Source organism: Aulonocara sp. 'chitande type north' Nkhata Bay, linkage group LG14, assembly GCF_057382095.1.
Source record: "Aulonocara sp. 'chitande type north' Nkhata Bay isolate Kocher_YH1m ecotype deep benthic linkage group LG14, A_spYH_male_GT1.1, whole genome shotgun sequence".
In the NCBI taxonomy this organism is placed as follows: domain Eukaryota; kingdom Metazoa; phylum Chordata; class Actinopteri; order Cichliformes; family Cichlidae; genus Aulonocara; species Aulonocara sp. 'chitande type north' Nkhata Bay.
In genome coordinates, this window is record NC_141357.1 from 25,316,386 (window position 1) to 25,335,358 (window position 18,973).

General features: G+C 39.2%; 1 protein-coding gene across 1 annotated transcript; it reads right to left on the reverse strand.

Moving 5' to 3' along the window:
- Positions 1 to 1,214: 1,214 nt before the first annotated feature.
- On the reverse strand, positions 1,215 to 3,969 carry p2ry12 (purinergic receptor P2Y12). The gene is made up of 3 exons (XM_086262831.1): positions 3,839 to 3,969; positions 3,267 to 3,523; positions 1,215 to 2,871 (listed from the first exon to the last, which is right to left on the reverse strand). Exons 1-3 carry the CDS (start codon positions 3,855 to 3,857, stop codon positions 2,026 to 2,028), a joined length of 1,122 nt encoding a protein of 373 aa, XP_086118957.1. The 5' UTR covers positions 3,858 to 3,969; the 3' UTR covers positions 1,215 to 2,025.
- Positions 3,970 to 18,973: the final 15,004 nt, after the last annotated feature.

Consider the following 18,973-nt stretch of genomic DNA (forward strand, 5'->3'; position numbering starts at 1 on the left):
GGGACCTACGCCTGCATTTACAGTATGTGCAACAAGCAAACACAAATAAGCTGCGAATCATGCAAGAGTGCGATATTTCATGTGCGATATGACAACACACAAAGGCCAACATGTCTGACGTGGAGAATGGGGCGTGAAATGAGCTGGAACGAGATTACTTGTAGCAGTGTAAATTTTTCCACTTTGCCCACTTCGACATGATTTACATTTTTTATAGTTTAGAAGACATTTGTTACTTGGATTTGTTTTTGAATGCTACCCCACACTATTTGAATGCATCCTGAATGATGGCTGTTTTGCCACTGAAGGTTTTATTTTTGCCTCACTGAATGCAGTACATAACACATGCAAGCACCTATAGATGCATTGAGTCACAACCTTACTTTATCTCGTGAAGTGTACTGAGGCGCTTCCCTTTCAGCCTAATACAAACCATTTGCTTCATAGGTTCCTTAACATGTCAAGTACTTACTGACAGTTTGGTTCCTGGTGATGGCAATAACATGATTCTGTTCTCAGTGAGTTACACATGTATGTCAGTAAATATGTTTCAGCTTGAATTCATGAAGAGCCGACGCGTGTCCTGTGTGAGTGAGCAGACCTGATTGTTTTTCTCAGTCAGAGACACGCAGGGACACAGGTAAACAAAACTGAAGCTATACAAATGCACTGTTAAGTCATAAAGAGACCTTATGCTCTTTTTAAACAAACAACATTTAAGCATACGAACGATTTATCACTCTGATGTTAACCAGTCCTACATATATATTTAGCTTCAGCTAATAGTGAAAATAGGGTTAAGCCACTCACCACAAGGAATGGTCAAGTCCTTAACTCCAAACTGCACAACATGAAAGATTAATGCAGTAAAAAATGAATTGAAAGTGTCTATGTGCCTTTTCAACCAGAGAGATGCAAATCTGTGAGCAGATTCAAATGACACATATTGGTAGGCCTTGTGTTTTCAGGCCAGAGGGAAGTGATTTATGAAGATGGAAATCGAGGTTGTTTTATTACAAGCATTTATTACTAATGTGTATTATCTCTTTTGGACTTTTTTTTAAAAATTGAGTTGGGTATTGTTTTGAAATGTGAATAATTAAATAGATTTTTATAGAAGTAGACAGTCCTACAATAATTACAAAAGAGCGATGCAGGGTTGAATAATAGCCTGTGTGAGAAAAAGCCACAGAAAAGCTGTAATCAACACTTGACTTCCTTTATTTTTGTTTCATAATGTGTTTCTGCAAACCTTTTAAACAACTATCTTTTTGCTATGCAGTTATGACAGAAAGCAGCGCTTGTTTTTGGAGATCCCTGATATGTCCATTCCAACTTTAGTTTCGTTGTAATTCATTTAATGCTTCAGAATAGCAATAATAACAAGACTGCATAATCTGCTCTATGGTTTACTTATCCTTAAATCTCACTCAGTGCTAATGCAAGCAGCAAGCACCCCCGTGCAGCATAAAGACATCACAGTATATTAAAAGGCGATTGCATATAATACTTAGGGTTCATTATACAGATTTTTGCTATAGTTTCACAGTAAGATATTCTCTGGAAGTCTTAAAGTTAGTATTATGACTGCTTCTCAATTCTTCTTTTGTTGACAGTGTGAGAATAAAAAAAAATCCCCAAAATGTTATGTCCAACTTCAACAGAAGTAGAAAGAAGAAGTAAGAAAAAGTGACAGAGAAGAAGACTAGAAAAGCAAACATCGGCAACACTGCGAACATGTGTTGATTCGTTTCAGCTTCTCATTGTGGTAATGCTGATTCACATTGTTTTCAAAGACTGTGTAAAATCAAATATATGGTTTAATGCTATTAGTATTTTTGTAATATTATGAGTTGGTAATAAAGACAAATATGGGCCGTGGCTTACTCTTCTACAGCCAGTGACAGGCTTTAGATCACTATATCTGTCCCTTGCAGCATGTCATACAGTTGAATTTGGATTTAGTTGACTTTTTTACTATACGTCATCATAAATGCCTTCATGTCTTTCTCCGGTCCAGTGATTTTATGTACTAGCAGTGGAGTTTCCCTGAGGGGAGCTGCACATGTCGGTATCTGATCCTCTTCCTGTTAGCCAGCTACAAGTACCAGGACGTAGGTGCAGGGTATTAAACAGAGTGGTCCTGAAGGACTTACAGAGAAAGAAGTAGATGAGAGGATCCAGGACAGAATTCAGGGATGAGAGGAAAAGTGTACTTTCCTTCAGCTGAAAGAAGAAGAGCTTGAGTTTGCAGTCAAAGCTTTTGGCTCGGGTCTGGCTTATTGTGTATGGCACTCGGGCAAAGTGAAATGGCACAAAGCACACAAAGAACACTGCCAGAACCAGGAACACATTTGCATTCATTTTTCTTTTGGCCTTGTGAGGCTTTCTAACTGTTCCCCGACTTGCAGCTTGAGATATCGAGCCTCCGGTGCTGTGAGACTTTGTGCGTGAGTAGGAACGGTACAGCTCGTTGGTGATTAGAGTGTAGCAAACTATCACAGTTAACAGGTTGCCCCAGAAAATCACTTGACAGACATGATTTACTATCTCATGCCAACGTAGCCCCCCCTCTGTCTTCAGTTTGCTGCACTGGAAATATCGAGAAGTCGGGGTTTTACTTGTTAGGATTACATTGGGAAGACAGAGAATTACGAGGAAAGTCCAGATGGCCCCCGAAAGGAGTTTTCGATGTTTCAGCCGAGTTGAATTAGTGCCCTTAAATGGGTTAAGGGTCTTTCTGCAGCGATCAATGCTGATCAGGCCAAAGAAGAGGATGCTGATATACATGCTGAGGTAGAAAAGCACGGAGGAAACTCGACACACAAATATCCGTAGGCCAATGGACGCCATGTTGGAGTCTGACAACACCTGCAGAAACACAAACATTTGTGCTGTCAAACACCTATTCCACATTCAAACCACAAATTCTATCTCTAAGTTTGATGGAACCTATTTTCATTGGATTACCCTGAAATTTATGGTTCATAAATTGTCTGTCTTTTAATTTTCTCTCACAGGAAACTCTCTTATTAAAAATCTGATCTTTAGAGTTAATAGATGTTTATTCATTAGGGGCTTACAATTTAAAACTAATCACTTCTTGCTTGATTTCTTTGTAGTTCAGAACTCATGATTCTGACTTACCAACAGCAAATTTGTTTGCTTAATTATATTTACAACTCAGGCTCATAATCATTTCTTAGAAATTAAAACGATGAGAAAAAACATTAAAATACTTACAAATAACCTATGAAATACCAAACCTTGAAAGGGAATGTGAAGGTCATGATGACATCTGCAACCACAATATTCTTCAGGTATATGATGAAGTGAGACTGCGAGGGGATGCGAAGAAATATCCACACTGCCAGACCATTGAGTGACATTCCCACCAGGAAAAGAAAGGAGTAGAGAATGGGAAAAACCACATTCTTCAAAACATTGTCACGGGAGCAAGTGCTGTTGGCGTGGCTGTGATTGCCAGCGAACAGGGGGAAAGCTGTATTTCTCTCCATGTTGCCTGAAAAAAAATGGGAGAGGAAGTTGTTTTTCTTTAAGTTGCTCAAGAATCTTAATCATGAAAAAGTGAATCTTTGTGTAGCCACATGCTGTATGGAGGAAGTGGCTAAAAACATCAGAAATAAACAGCGTTGTTTTGCTGATGCCATTTTGCACAATGTTCATGAAAACAAACACTGTGCAATACACCAGCACAATTTTTAACACCTGTTTTTTGTATATTTTAGCAAAGACTGCTACAGAATTATTTCAAAATTTGCTAAACATCAAATTAAACACCTTTATTAAAAATAGGCTGTAAGGTTCTGTTTTTCACCTGACAAGTTCTCCTGCATTCTGTCAGTGAATCCACATCAAGTCCCAGCGTGGTGTCTTTTGGGTTTAATGGTCCCTCGCTCTTTAATACTTCCAATTCTTACCAGATATAGACTGTCTGGTCCTCCTAGTTTCAAAGTTTTGAAAAACAGGGCGTGAGTTGCTAGTGATGTATAGGTCAGGAAGTTATCCTTGTTGCCTTCTTCTTTCACTTTCCTGTCATGTGTCATTTCCAGAGTTATGTAATCAGACACAAACATTCATTAAATTGAATATAAATCCATTTTTTAAAACTATAATACAAGTGAATCAGCTTCCCCCCGCCCCCCCCCCTTTTTTTTTTAGCTTCCTTTAATTTAAATTACAACTATTTTGTAACTTTCACTGCTTCTACTTTGTATAGGCATTTTTTCAGGCAGTAATTTTTATTTTTATTAAATTGTTCTCCCAAGTCTTTGCAGTCAGGGGACAAATAACACATTGTATTATAACCAACACATATTAATAGCTATTTACATTTCTCTATAAAACTATCCGGTCTTTAGCTGTGTCTGGGCCCAAACTCCGCTGCAGGTCCATAAGTCAAATGATCACTGCTTGATCACTGAGAGTTGAAAAACTGTCTAAATTCTTTCGTATGTAATAAAATGATCAGTGTGGCTGCTCTACCAGGTGTAACAATTATGGCATTTAACGGAGTTAGAAGTTAGCAGGGAGTTAGCTCGCTAGCTTCCACCTAAATATGATATAGCATGTTTACAGTTTTTCAGCAAACATTGAAAATATCTTGCGTTGCTTAGATTTTGATAATGGAAAATCTCTCTCTCTCTCTCTCTCTCTCTCTCTCTCTCTCACACACACACACACACACACACACACACACACACACACACACACACACACACACACAGGAAAAAATAAAAAAGAACAACAAAAAAGAACGGCTGGGAGGCATATGGCAGTAATACCTTTTCTTCCATTGTGAAACAATATCAAGGGGTTTTTGGCAGCTGCTTCACTGATGTAAAACTTTTCCACCGCTCAGAGATCCATTCAGAATTTGAACTCAGTGCCTTCCCATGTCATTTTGATTGCAACGGTTATAACCGTGTTCCATGATGTGAAATAAACGTGTCCATTTAGACAGGCTCACCTTCTAACTTCCCTCTTCTGGAGTCAGTGTCACAGGCTGGGTCTCTGACCCAGCGCTCTGAGTTCATGTTTGTATTTGTCTCATTTTGTTATGTGATTTAGTTTGTGTTATTTCCTATCTGCCTTTAGTTTAGGCAGTTATTGTTCCTGGGTTTTCTATGTTTTGGGGTTTTGTATTTATTCATCACATATTAGGTCTGTTAAGTTGTGTTGTCATGTTTTAGTTTTAGTATTTCCTGTTTTATTCTGACAATGTCATGTGTTCTTTGTTTATTGTATTTAGCTTTCCTCTCCTGGTCCTGTCATTAGGTTTATGTCTGTCAGCTGTTTCCCCCATGTGTCTCCACCTCCCCTGATCACCTCATGTATGTATTTAAGCCCTTTGTTTTCTGCATGCCATTGTCAGGTCGTCTGCTCATCCATGTCTCATCTCCAGGTACCCATGTCAGTTCACTATGGTTAAGGTTTTTCATGTTTTGTTATTAGTTCACCCAGTTTAGGTTATTGTTTAGTTTTCACCGATGCCCTATTATTTTGTACCCTCGTTGCTAACCTCAATAAACGGCTTGTTTTGTTAATCCACACCACGTTTTGGTCTGCGTTTGAGTCCTCCTCTGCAACACATACGGTCTGCCCCAGTCAGACCGTGACAGTCAGAGCCTGAAGAAACACCAGCCATCTGTGATGAGATATTTTAAGTCTGGTCCAAATGCCTTTTAGAAAACAACGAACGAACGAACGAATAGTAGAACAAACCATTCTTCTTTTTTTTTTTCAATATATTTTTACTGATTTTATAATTGAGCAGTATACAACAATCACCTTCAAAAGAACACAATAGAAGGTGGACAGCAAGTCAACAAGGTGGTAATACAGCATACATGAATGTTAAGACAGAGTATATTTCACTTAAGTTTATCCATCAGGCTAATGACTGGTACATGGGACTTCCTGCCACTGCTCCCTAAAAGTATTAGATGAAGGACTGTATATATCTAGTAAGGCCCTGTAAAAGCGAGACACAGCACCTCTAGTATAGGGCTCAACTGACATGAAGCTGTCAAGCACTGAGTTTCGAGGAATCAAATTGTATTGTGGAATAGATGCCTTGATGAAATGTCTTAACTGTAAAAATCTGAAAAAATGTGAATTAGGAAGATTAAATTTCACCCTCAATTGCTGAAAAGATGGAAAATGTCCAATGTAAATATCTTTGAGAGAACAAATCCCTCTTCCCTGCCATGTCACAAACGTGATGTCCTCCAGCCCGGGCCTGAAGCCATGATTGTTACATATTGGAGCATCCAAATACATTTTAGGAGCCTTTACTGTGCCCAATAGTTGGTTCCAGACCTTAACTGAATTTTGAATCACAGGATTTCTGCCATATAGTGTATTCTTCACTTTTATCGGGCTATTAAGCAGGGCTGGAAGACAAGTTTGTCTACAAGACAGGTGTTCCATCATCAACCATCCAAATCAGCACCTGGAGTACACCTTCGCCAAAATGAAAAAATATTTAAGTGTGCAGCCATATAATATAATCTAAAATTTGGGAGTCCAAGGCCACCACAAGTCTTATGTTTAACAAGATGTTTTTTGGAAATTCTAGGAACCTTACCCGACCAAACAAAGGAGGATACAATAGATTCCAGCTTTTTAAAATATGACTGGGGAATGCACACTGGGATTGACTGAAAGATGTACAAAAATCTGGGCAAAACTACCATTTTGATGGCAATAATCCGCCCCAGAACAAACCATTCTCATCTCCGCCTTGCCATACTGTTTTGTGACCTGCATTTGTTTTCATGAAGGGTTTTGAAGACTTTAAAGGGTTCTAAGTTTAATAATCTTAATTATATGTCACATGCTCAACATTTTTAAAAGAAACATTTTCTGTACCTTAAAAACACAGTAAATAAGAAAATTACTCACTAAAACCTAAGCTGTAAATATTAGTATTTAAAAAATAATAAGCACAAGTAATGATGTTCAGTCCAGTTACAGTTTCAGAATATTGTGCTCGATATTTAGAAAGGTGTGTTTTATAATTTCATGAATGATTTGCTGATGAGCACTGGCTATAAAGGCCCATATTTACTTCTCTGTTTAGCACATTACTCTGATGCCTTCTGCCCTTCATTTTCCTGAATGCCAGAAGCTAGCATGGCAATGCTGCAACTTCCTGTGTCTGGAATAAGACTGGCATTATCAGCAGTATTCAGTTCCTAGAAATGCTTTTCTAAATTTGTTTTGCCTACATCTATTAGTAATGTGGAGTCAAATAAAACTTTCTAAACTCTCTATAAACTAAAATATTATATGTAAGGTCATTTTTCCAATCCGCCATATTTCTATCCAGTCATGTTTTCTGCAGCTATGTTCTCGTCACATCTGGGTTTGATCAGGACTGAATCAAGCATGCGTTCTCCTGGATTGGACCCAGGATCTACATATGCTTCTTTTCAGTTTAACACTAATCTGTCTGTCTCTTTGGTTTCCCCACTTTTTTCGGCTTTGGTTTTCATAGATATAAAATGTAAAATTTAGAACTCAGGTCTGACATAAGTTAGTCAGCACTACCCACTGCAGAGTTTTATTTAAAAGAATCACAGCTTACTTCCAAGAAAGGTCATTTTTGTAACCTTGTATGGGAACTGTATGGGCAAAATCACATGTTAAAGATGCAGACCAAAAATGGCAGTTATGCAAAAACACACCACAATTAAGAACAACTAGACTTTGCAGTATTTCCAGTTTTGGTTAACTTAACTTCACTGTCTCCGAATATTGGTCAAAACTATGTCTGAAAAATGTTTATTGGACAGTTTCAGATGCATAAACTATAAACAGAATCCAAATTATTTTGCCTCAAATCCTCATTCAGCAAACCCCTCAGCCTTGAGGAGAAAATCCCCACCGAACACAACCACATGGTCCCAGGTACTCAACCCAGTTTTTGTGTTTGCTTTGGTTTATGTTCTAGTCTGTTTTTGTGTCTCTGGAGCTCAGTCTTCCTAGTCTCATATCGGTGTCTTTCAGCCTTCGCAGTCATGTACCCACGTCCTTCTGTTCTCTCCGGTCCCATGTCAAACCCACGTGTCTTAGTCTCAGTGGTTGTACTTCCTGTTTTATTTTGATAATCTCCTGCTTCCTGTGTATTATGTTCAGTTTTGCTTCCCCTGTCACATCACTCAGATTAGTGTCAGTTGTGCTCCCGCCTGTGACTGCTTCCCTCGTTATCCTCTTTGTGTACATATTGTCTGTGTTTCCCTTGTCTATGTTCGCTGTCATGTTCTCATGCATAGCAGGTGTTTGTTCTGTCCACCTGTTTTCCTTCCTGTCAGTGAATCAGTTTATTTTATGTTTTGTGCCTGTTTAGTTTGTCCTTTGCCTTTTATTTTTGGGTGGCCTGTTTTTCCAGCATTAAAGCAGCAATTTTTTAGTTCAGTCCAGCATTTTTGGGTCCAGAACTCTACCTGGCATGCACCTACACCTGCAGATATGACAGATCATGGCGACTTTTGTGTCTTTAGCATGTAGGTTGTGATCAACTGACAGTTTCTTATAAACTTTGTAGAATTTTATCAGAGGTTTGCTTCAAGTGACTATTCATTCAATTCCATTGAACAGACACTATTTCACGTCTTCAAATATATCAAGTAATTAATAGATAATTACAAAAGTTAAATATTTGAAAACAAAACCTAAAATAGAGGAAAAAGCATAACACAAAGCATAACACAAGACTTGAGCTTTTTGCAACACTATCCCCCTCTGTTCACTCGCATAGTCTTCCGATCAACCACAAACGTAAACACTGCTAACATACCAGCAGCGTCAAACTACTCTTTTCACCCTGTGGTAAAAACTTGAGAGCAGATAGAGAAAAACTGCTTTAGGCAAAAGCTTAAGACCTGTGAGGTTGTGGTAACTTTGAATGGAGTTGGACAGAATGGAAGAAAGTCTTGTTTTCAGGAAAATATCAAACTTTTAACAACGAGGTCTTAAAGCTGTGTGAAGATGCTCCCCTTGCCTGGTTGATGCACAGGCAAGTTGACGCTGAACTTTGACCTCTGACCTTTGCTAACAGTTTACAGTGGGGCAAAAAAGTATTTAGTCAGCCACCGATTGTGCAAGTTCCCCCCACTTAAAATGATGACAGAGGTCAGTAATTTGCACCAGAGGTACACTTCAACTGTGAGAGACAGAATGTGAAAAAAAAATCCATGAATTCACATGGTAGGATTTGTAAAGAATTTATTCGTAAATTAGGGAGGAAAATAAGTATTTGGTCACCTCAAACAAGGAAAATCTCTGGCTCTCACAGACCTGTAACGTCTTCTGTAAGAAGCTTTTCTGTCCCCCACTCGTTACCTGTATGAATGGCACCTGTTTGAACTCATCATCTGTATAAAAGACACCTGTCCACAGCCTCAAACAGTCAGACTCCAAACTCCGCCATGGCCAAGACCAAAGAGCTTTCGAAGGACACCAGGAAAAGTATTGTAGACCTGCACCAGACTGGGAAGAGTGAATCTACAATAGGCAAGCAGCTTGGTGTGAAAAAATCAACTGTGGGAGCAATCATCAGAAAATGGAAGACATACAAGACCACTGATAATCTCCCTCGATCTGGGGCTCCACGCAAGATCTCATCCCGTGGGGTCAAAATGATCATGAGAACGGTGAGCAAAGATCCCAGAACCACACGGGGGGACCTGGTGAATGACCTGCAGAGAGCTGGGACCAAAGTAACAAAGGTCACCATCAGTAACACACTACAACAGCAGGGAATCAAATCCCGCAGTGCCAGACGTGTTCCGCTGCTGAAGCCAGTGCATGTCCAGGCCCGTCTGAAGTTTGCCAGAGAGCACATGGATGATACAGCAGAGGATTGGGAGAATGTCATGTGGTCAGATGAAACCAAAGTAGAACTTTTTGGTATAAACTCAACTCGTCGTGTTTGGAGGAAGAAGAATACTGAGTTGCATCCCAAGAACACCATACCTACTGTGAAGCATGGGGGTGGAAACATCATGCTATGGGGCTGTTTTTCTGCCAAGGGGACAGGACGACTGATCCGTGTTAAGGACAGAATGAATGGGGCCATGTATCGTGAGATTTTGAGCCAAAACCTCCTTCCATCAGTGAGAACTTTGAAGATGAAACGAGGCTGGGTCTTCCAACATGACAATGATCCAAAACACACCGCCCGGGCAACAAAGGAGTGGCTCCGTAAGAAGCATTTGAAAGTCCTGGAGTGGCCTAGCCAGTCTCCAGACCTCAACCCCATAGAAAATCTGTGGCGGGAGTTGAAAGTCCGTGTTGCTCGGCGACAGCCCCAAAACATCACTGCTCTCGAGAAGATCTGCATGGAGGAATGGGCCAAAATACCAGCTACTGTGTGTGCAAACCTGGTAAAGACCTATAGTAAACGTTTGACCTCTGTTATTGCCAACAAAGGTTATGTTACAAAGTATTGAGTTGTATTTTTGTTATTGACCAAATACTTATTTTCCACCCTGATTTACGAATAAATTCTTTACAAATCCTACCATGTGGATTCATGGATTTTTTTTTCACATTCTGTCTCTCACAGTTGAAGTGTACCTCTGGTGCAAATTACTGACCTCTGTCATCATTTTAAGTGGGGGGAACTTGCACAATCGGTGGCTGACTAAATACTTTTTTGCCCCACTATATGTTTGATCACTTTGTCATGATGACAGGTTTAAAGACGTTAGCCAAAAGTTCTTACTACAGCGCGAGAGAAAGAAAAACAGTGGGGGTGGTCCTTGCTTGTGGTCTGTTTGACACAGTCTTTTGCCTTTATGTGCGCATGTGTATATGTATGCATTTTCTTTGGCTGGCTTTCAAATTGGTCTCTCTCCACAAAGTTGAAATGTGTGGGCTACAGTTTGTTTTGACAGTGTAAGGTTTTTCTTAGCTACCGCTCCTACTTGTGTGCTGCTCTGTGTAGTTTCCCGTGGGTCTGCCTTCCATATGGTTATCCACCTTGACCAACTTGACACAGATCATATAGAGATCATATAGAGGTAGACTGGTCTAGCTAAAAATAGTGAGCTACAGCATATATAGCTTTTATCAAGGATGAAACAATATTTGCTGCCATTACATATTTATGATAAAACTCTTATGAAATGGTCTCAGAGTCATACTGCTAACTTAAGCACATTCTTCATTTCTCATTATCCCCATGTGTCCAGTACAGGTGTGCTGACTGTCTGCATTGAAATGGCATGAATACAAGACCATCAGTGGATCCAACTGGCTCCGAGTTTGTACCGGTGAATGATGTAGTTCATTCCATGTCAGGCTCCAGTTTGTTGCTCCTATGATGTTTTCCTAGCAACAGCATTTGTCTCTGCATTGCTACAAATCACTGTTCATGTCTGAGGTCTGGCATTTGCATCACTGAATGACCCAGAAACACTACTTGGCTTGCGCAACAGATTTTTCCACAAATCCATCCATTTGTCACAATTTAGTGGAAGTGTTGTTCTCCGTACAACTGCTTATAAATGAGGACTGATGCACCAACAGAAGTGCTGAACAAAAGTTTTTCCAGATTTTGAATACATATGTAATGACACTGTAACTATATATCTTAGAGTAAATGCAACATGATTGTAACTGTGCTCGGTGTCACATATAGAATTAATAACAATGTAAAGTTATACCTTTAAAAGTGCTTACATGCATATTTCAAACCATCAGTACAGCTGTTTACTTACACTGTGTATTACAGTTCTTACTTATGTGGCCTAGTTCATGCCTCCCATGACCACAAGTATAACCATTTATGAATTGTTACAATACCTATAATTGCAATGTGTTGTCTTGAATTGTTAAAACATTTTTTGTTTGTTTCTTCAATTAAGTTTTTTAAAATTCCAAGTAACTGTTGTCATTACTGATATAGGTGAGTATTTTTATGTAAAAACTACCCAGATTATTCATAATAATCAGCACAATCAGTGGTGGTTTAATGTGTGTTCCTGTGTTGATACTACTTGACATTGTGATTACACAGCAAGATGCATGGAGAAAGTCAAATGACAATTAGCTCAGCTGTTGTATGTAGCAGCCTCATCTCAAATCAAAACTGAATTTACCCAACATCACTAGCTATCACTTACGCAACCTCCTGATGATTCGGTTTAAGGAACCAATCTGCTTACATGTACTAATGAGGCAAGAAGGCCTGCTATAAGCCAGGTAATAGGAAAAAGCTGCTATGAATACAAAGTGGTAACACATATCTACATTTCTTGTTATGTGTTTTGCTGCTCGCACCTGTCAGCAGCAGTGTTGGTCAAGTTACTTGAAAAAAGTAATCAGTAACTAATTACTGATTACTTCCCCAAAAAGTAATCCCGTTACTTTACTTTACTTATTTTCAAAAGTAATTAATTACTTAGTTACTTAGTTACTTTTTAAAAACACGATTTACAACCTGAATAGGTGATAAAGCTAGAGCTTTCGGCCCAATTCTACTTTTTCTACATAATCCATCATACAAAATGTAATAAAAAAGGAAAAGTCTCTTTTTTTAACTTGTTTTATTAGTTTTAACCTTTTAACTTTATGCATCAAGCAAACATTTTATTATATGCAACATTCTCTGACTTGAATAAATTAGTTAAACATTTAAACCTATTTTCTACACATTCCAGTGCATAAAATAAAACATTTTTTGTGTTTACACTCACTCTTTCAAATAGATGCAAGTAAAACACAGCAGAAAATAAATAAAGTCAAAGACTAGCGGTCCTGTTGCTCTATTTTCACCTGTAAAGCAGGACTGAGGGTAGGCGGAGGTTTACCTTGGTGCAGGTGTGCCGCGGTCAGTTGCGCATTACGTCGTAGCGCACTCGGTGCTTGCTCGGAAGTTTAGGGTTTTTTTTCGCTGTAAAAAGAAGTTTTCTTCCCACGCATGTTGGACGCTAATGTTTTTGTCACTTTTTATAGAATCAAACTCAAAGGTAAGGTCAGTACTTCCACGCTTTAAACGCTGCATGCTCATACTCTCTCCCACAATCGATATGTGATCCACTGTTGATCTGCACACAGCTGTTGTCACTAACGGCGCACTCGCTTACGTCACTGTCATGAGACATTCTCGCAAAAAGAATCACGGTTTTAGTAACGCAGTAACGCAGCGTTCCTACGGGAAGTAACGGTAATCTAATTACCATTTTTGCAATAGTAATCCCTTACTTTACTCGTTACTTGAAAAAAGTAATCAGATTACAGTAACGCGCTACTTGTAACGCGTTACTGCCCATCTCTGGTCAGCAGTGGCATATTTTTTTACTTTTAAAGTCTCATGAGGGTGCTAAAGTTTGTTTGGTAATCTCCAAACCCACTGACCAGGAGAGCAGGGTGAATAGCATGAGATTTGAAAAATATGAACAACAGCTCTCTTTTAGAAGCTAGCCAGTGAGGGATACCAGGCATATTTGACAGAGTGTCTCTGTGTGCTCAGCACAGACCTGTGTGCACAAAGAATGCAGCAGGCAGGCCAAGGGGCAGGCCAGAGAGTGTCACATCTGGTCCCCACAAAGGTGGGGGCTAGATGTGCTAAAAGCCCAGTGTAACAAACAAACATGAATTAGTCAAAGGAGCTTGCAAAGAAAAGCGTCTGGACTTCTTTAAGTTGCTTGAAGACGTTTCACCTCTCATCCGAGAAGCTTCTTCAGTTCTAAGGTCAAAAGGTGGAGAGAGTTTTCTCCAAGCATGACATCCCAGTGTATTTCAGACCCAGCAACACACTAAGACAAAAACTGGTTCACCCGAAAGACAAAACGCCTAAACACAGACTTAACAATGTGGTGTATGCTGTACAGTGCAGCGAGGAATGCTCAGACCTCTACATTGGAGAGACCAAACAGCCACTTCACAAGCGCATGGCACAACATAGAAGAGCCACCTCCACAGGACAAGACTCAGCAGTCCATCTGCATCTTAAGGACAAAGGTCACTCTTTCGAGGATGCCAACGTTCACATTTTGGACAGAGAGGACAGATGGTTTGAAAGAGGAGTGAAAGAAGCCATCTATGTCCACTGTGAGCGACCATCTTTGAACAGAAGCGGGGGTTGACGAAACCAACTGTCTGCCACCTATAATCCAGTTTCGAGTTCCCTCCCCAGACGCCTTAACGCCCACTCACATCCTGGGCCATCTGACCTCAGGAAATTGCATGATAAGGTGGGGTCAGGTTTCACAATGAGCTCACCCGAAACTCTGGCTGATTGGGACCCACACCCGTTTTCACACATTGGCTCATGTGATTAGAGGATCATCAGGGGGTCCTTTTGTCCCTCTGTGGGGGGAAACTCCCACTAGGTTTATATCTGGGACTCCCCACCATTTGACCTTAGAACTGAAGAAGCTTCTCGGATGAGAGGTGAAATGTCTCCAAGTAACTTAAAGAAGTCCAGACGCATTTCTTTGCAAGCTCCTTTGACTACGATGACCTGGATGACTGAGAACCTTCACAGACAAACACGAATTAGATACTAATATGTTTTAAACCTTAAACAACACTTTACAAAGCCCATAGATTCCAGATATTTAAAGCAAACTAAATAGAAAGCAGATTTTCATCATTGTACTTGAAACAAAATCACCCCAACAAGTTTATCATTTATTTTCAACATGAGATATAAAGCAATAAAACGTTCAGAGAGTGTCCAAAGCAGCCTTTATGATGACTTTACCAGCGACTGCTGAACTCAGAGCTGTTGAGGGTTTGTTTTCCCTGTGATGTCATTGTGCTCTCTGAGGTTGCTAGGGTACCATTTATGTGAGGCAGACTAGCCACAGTAGGTGAAGTCATGTAAAATTGTTTATAACTAAACCTTGACATTTTGCATGTTTTATAAAAAGAACCCAATTTATTTCATTTTCTGGGACACTTATATTTGTTTTCAAAGGATTTTCAGATTTAAATCCTTTACATATTTTTACATGTATTTTCTCAGCACTATTTGGAACGACATAGATTTTCATAACTGGGTCTATTGATGCCATCTATTGGTTGGTTGACAAAAGATAACATGTGGCTTAATCTTATTACAAGAAGAAGCCATATCCATGTCCAAGCCATGTCAAAGATGAGATTCTGAAATTTTCAGCTTGGAGTTCACCAAAAACCTGACACTGAGCAAAGGGGAGAAAAGGAAATCACCTATGACTTCAGGAACAGCCCTGAGTTGAAGCTTTCTCAACATCAATTGTGGCAATGGCCACAAATTCCTGGGTACCATCATCTCTGTTGACCTATCCTGAACTCCAAATACCTCAGCAGTCACAAGAAAGACACAACAGAGACTTGCTCCTCCACAGAGAGTGTGCTGACATGCTGTATCACTGCATGGTACAGGGGCTGTACCGAAGCAGAGGGGAGCAGGATTCAGCAGATCATCAACACAGCTCAGAAGATTGTGGGAAGGGAAAACTCCCAATGAGCAATATCTTAAATTATTAGAATACTCTGTGTAATATTGTCCATTATTGATTAAATCACAGTGAAACTTCAAAATACATGCACCTGCTTTTTGTCACTATCCATAATCTCATCACCATACGTGGTATGTCTTTATATTTACTGTGTAAATTACTGTATGTTTTTTTCTTTGCTTTTCTCTTTTGTTTTTTTTTTGTTTGTTTTTTTTTTGTTTTTTTGCAAGGTGTAGCCACTTTATCATTGTGTTGTACTTTGTATAATGACAGCAAAAGAATTCTAATTCACATTTAGAACTGAAGGTGAACTGGTCAGTGAAGGTGTAGTGTGTTTCTGGAAAATAAACCTTTTTTGTTCGTGTTCTCTAACAAAATCAAGGTTGTTTGAATCTGTAGCTAGTTAAAAAATTGACACCTTACATAACAGTGAAAATAGATGTTTATAGAAAACCATCAATGTCACAGTAAACTGGAGCAGGTTTCAGGTTTTGTAATGAGCTTCTGCTGGTGCTGTTCTTTTTTTAATTTATAGCTGTGTAATGTTTCCTCAGCTGTGTTCCAGCTCCTCCAGAGTGCATCTAAATTACACACTGGCTTTATTGGAGAGTGGTAAATTAAGCTTTAGCTCCAGAGGCACCGAGGAAATGCTGTCATGTGATGTGAGATGTGTCTAAGTAAAGGAACGTAATTTGCAAACATATGACTCTTTTACAGCAGTCCTCCAGCTTTGTCTTGGTCTTCTTCTACTGGAAATAATTAGGGTTCAAAAAGAATATGGGAAGCCAGTCAAACGGCAACATTCAGTAGGCTTAAAATTCAAGGAATGATTGAGCAACATAAGAAAATAATGAAAGAATTTAAAATAATACAGTTGGTATGGTTCAGTTAAGCTCTGTGTAGCATAATGACAGCACATTGATTAAAAATATGCTAATACCCCTATGCATTGTAAGACTTATGTAGCTGACCCACCCACCAGTTAAAAAAAAGCATCAGCCTAAGGCGTAAAGTGGCAGTGCCACACTGCTGATGCCGTCTAATTGGGTGAAAGAGCTCGTTTGAAAACATGTCCCCTTGGGGACCTAATAATTTAGAGGTACTTTGATGTTTTTAGTTGGGTGTTTGTATAACTGAAAGAAAAATGCTTAGGTAAACAGAAATAGGCTGCACTGGTCCATCTGATTATTCTCTGGGGACCAAAGTACCACATCTGCATCCATAATCAGATGTAAGAACCCAGAGTGAAGTACTTCCACCGCCCTCAAGATAAACACTGTGGAATATGGTCTCATTAAAATCTGTATACAAGTTCTTATATATAAAAACTGTACCACACCAGACACTTCTAAATTTGTTAGGACCCTCTTGCTTTCAACATTTCACTTTCTGAAAACTTCAGCCAGTTTATGGTTGAAGCTGATTTATGTACTTTCCCTGGTGCAAATACTTTGCTTCTAGGTAGTGACTAAAGGCTCACTTTAAAAAGAAAAAGAAAACTTTTAGGGCTTTTGAAAGTAGAGATGAATAATTATATGAGCTTTTCATCTGAATTACAGGTGCTTACCTTATTGTAATCTTTAATTACATATTAAATATTAACTCAAACTGAAAGATGATTAAACACAACACTGAAAAGCAATAACTCAGGGAACCACCATCCCAGAATGACAGATTGTACCTTGAAGAAAGGTGCAAAAATGGATGGTGTGGTGTGGATGTGTGGATTCTACTTTGCTGGTGTGAAATTCTAGTCGTAGCTCAGATACTGACAGAAACACCAATCGACTGTATGAGCAAGTGTGTGTGTGTGTGTGTGTGTATTCCCACAAGGCTAAAAAGGCTGTGTGTGTAACAGAATGAGAATTTTTTTTACATTTTTGTTTTGAAAGGGTTTTCCACCCATAGGCAGCAAAATATCAGCAGGAGTGTGACTACATTTTTTCTGGGGACTTTACTTGTTGCCAAGTTTGCAGCTTCAAAGAAGTGAAGCAGACTGTGAGCTAACAGAAGAGTACTGTCTGAAACCGCTGTTGGTCAGCACCCAGCAGGGCTCTCCAGACATCTCAGTTTCCATGTTCATGCTGCTAGCATTCTAGTTTAAGTATGGAATTCATACCACAGACCAAAACTATGTCTCACCCTTCTCTGGTTTCCCTCATCTACCCACTCTGTAAACATCCCTTTTCCTTCACACTTTTTTTCACTTGCTCCTTTTCTTGCTTTTAAATGTCAGTTCCTATTGCAGGGATTTCCCATACAGAAAGATGTGTAACGAGTTATTAAGCTTCTGGATTGCCACATGTTGCAAGACCAGCTTTAGAGCAATATAACAATTTTCCAAGTCTCTGCAACTATATTTGAGGAATGAAACATCATTCTTTTAAAATACATTCCTGTGTTGGATTGTGTAAGTAAGTAAGTAAGTAAAATTTATTTATATAGCGCTTTTCACAGATAAAAATCACAAAGTGCTTTACAACACAGAAAATGGGAATATAAAACAATATAACAGTAAATAAAACAATGTAAGACAATAAAACTATAAAAACAGCATAAGAAGAAATTAATCAAATGCTTTTCTAAATAAAAATGTCTTCAGCTGTTTCTTAAAACAATCAATGGAGTCCGTGCAGCGAAGAGACAGTGGGAGAGAATTCCACAACCGTGGTGCCACAGTCTGAAAGGCCCGATCACCACGAGTTTTAAAACGAGTGCGTGGTACCACCAACAGTCTCTGATCTAATGACCTTAAAGCCCGAGAAGGTGTATGTGATTTCAGCAGGTCAGATAAATATTGAGGAGCCTGACCATGCAGGGCCCTAAAGGTTAGAACTAAAATTTTAAACTGAAACCTAAAATTTACAGGCAACCAGTGAAGGGAGGCCAAGACTGGAGTGATATGCGATCTTCTCTTGGTGCCTGTTAAGAGACGTGCTGCAGCATTCTGCACAGTCTGAAGACGATTTAAGGCTGATTTGTTAAAACAAGTAAAAAGGCCATTACAATAGTCTAAACGAGAAGAAATAAAAGCATGAATAATCATCTCAAGTTCAAGCTTTGATACCATTAGTCTGAGTTTAGAAATATTCCGTAAATGATAAAAACAGTTTCGGACTAGCTGCTTAGAATGCTGCTCGAGCGACATCGAGCTGTCAAATAAGACACCGAGATTTCTAAGGCTTGATTTTACGTAAGGGTCTAAGAAGCTGATATGCTGTCTAATTTCTGGGACCATATGGTCTGGAGCAATAATTAGAGTTTCTGTTTTATCAGAGTTTAGTTGGAGAAAATTGTCATATAACCATTTGTTGATTTCTGTCAGACAATTACTTAAATTAGACAATTTATAAAACTCAGACATTTTGAAGGAACAGTATAGTTGGATGTCGTCAGCATAGAGATGATAGGAGATATATTTATAGCGCTTAATAATTTGGCCTAGAGGAAATACATAAAGTAAAAAGAGAATTGGACCCAGGACAGATCCC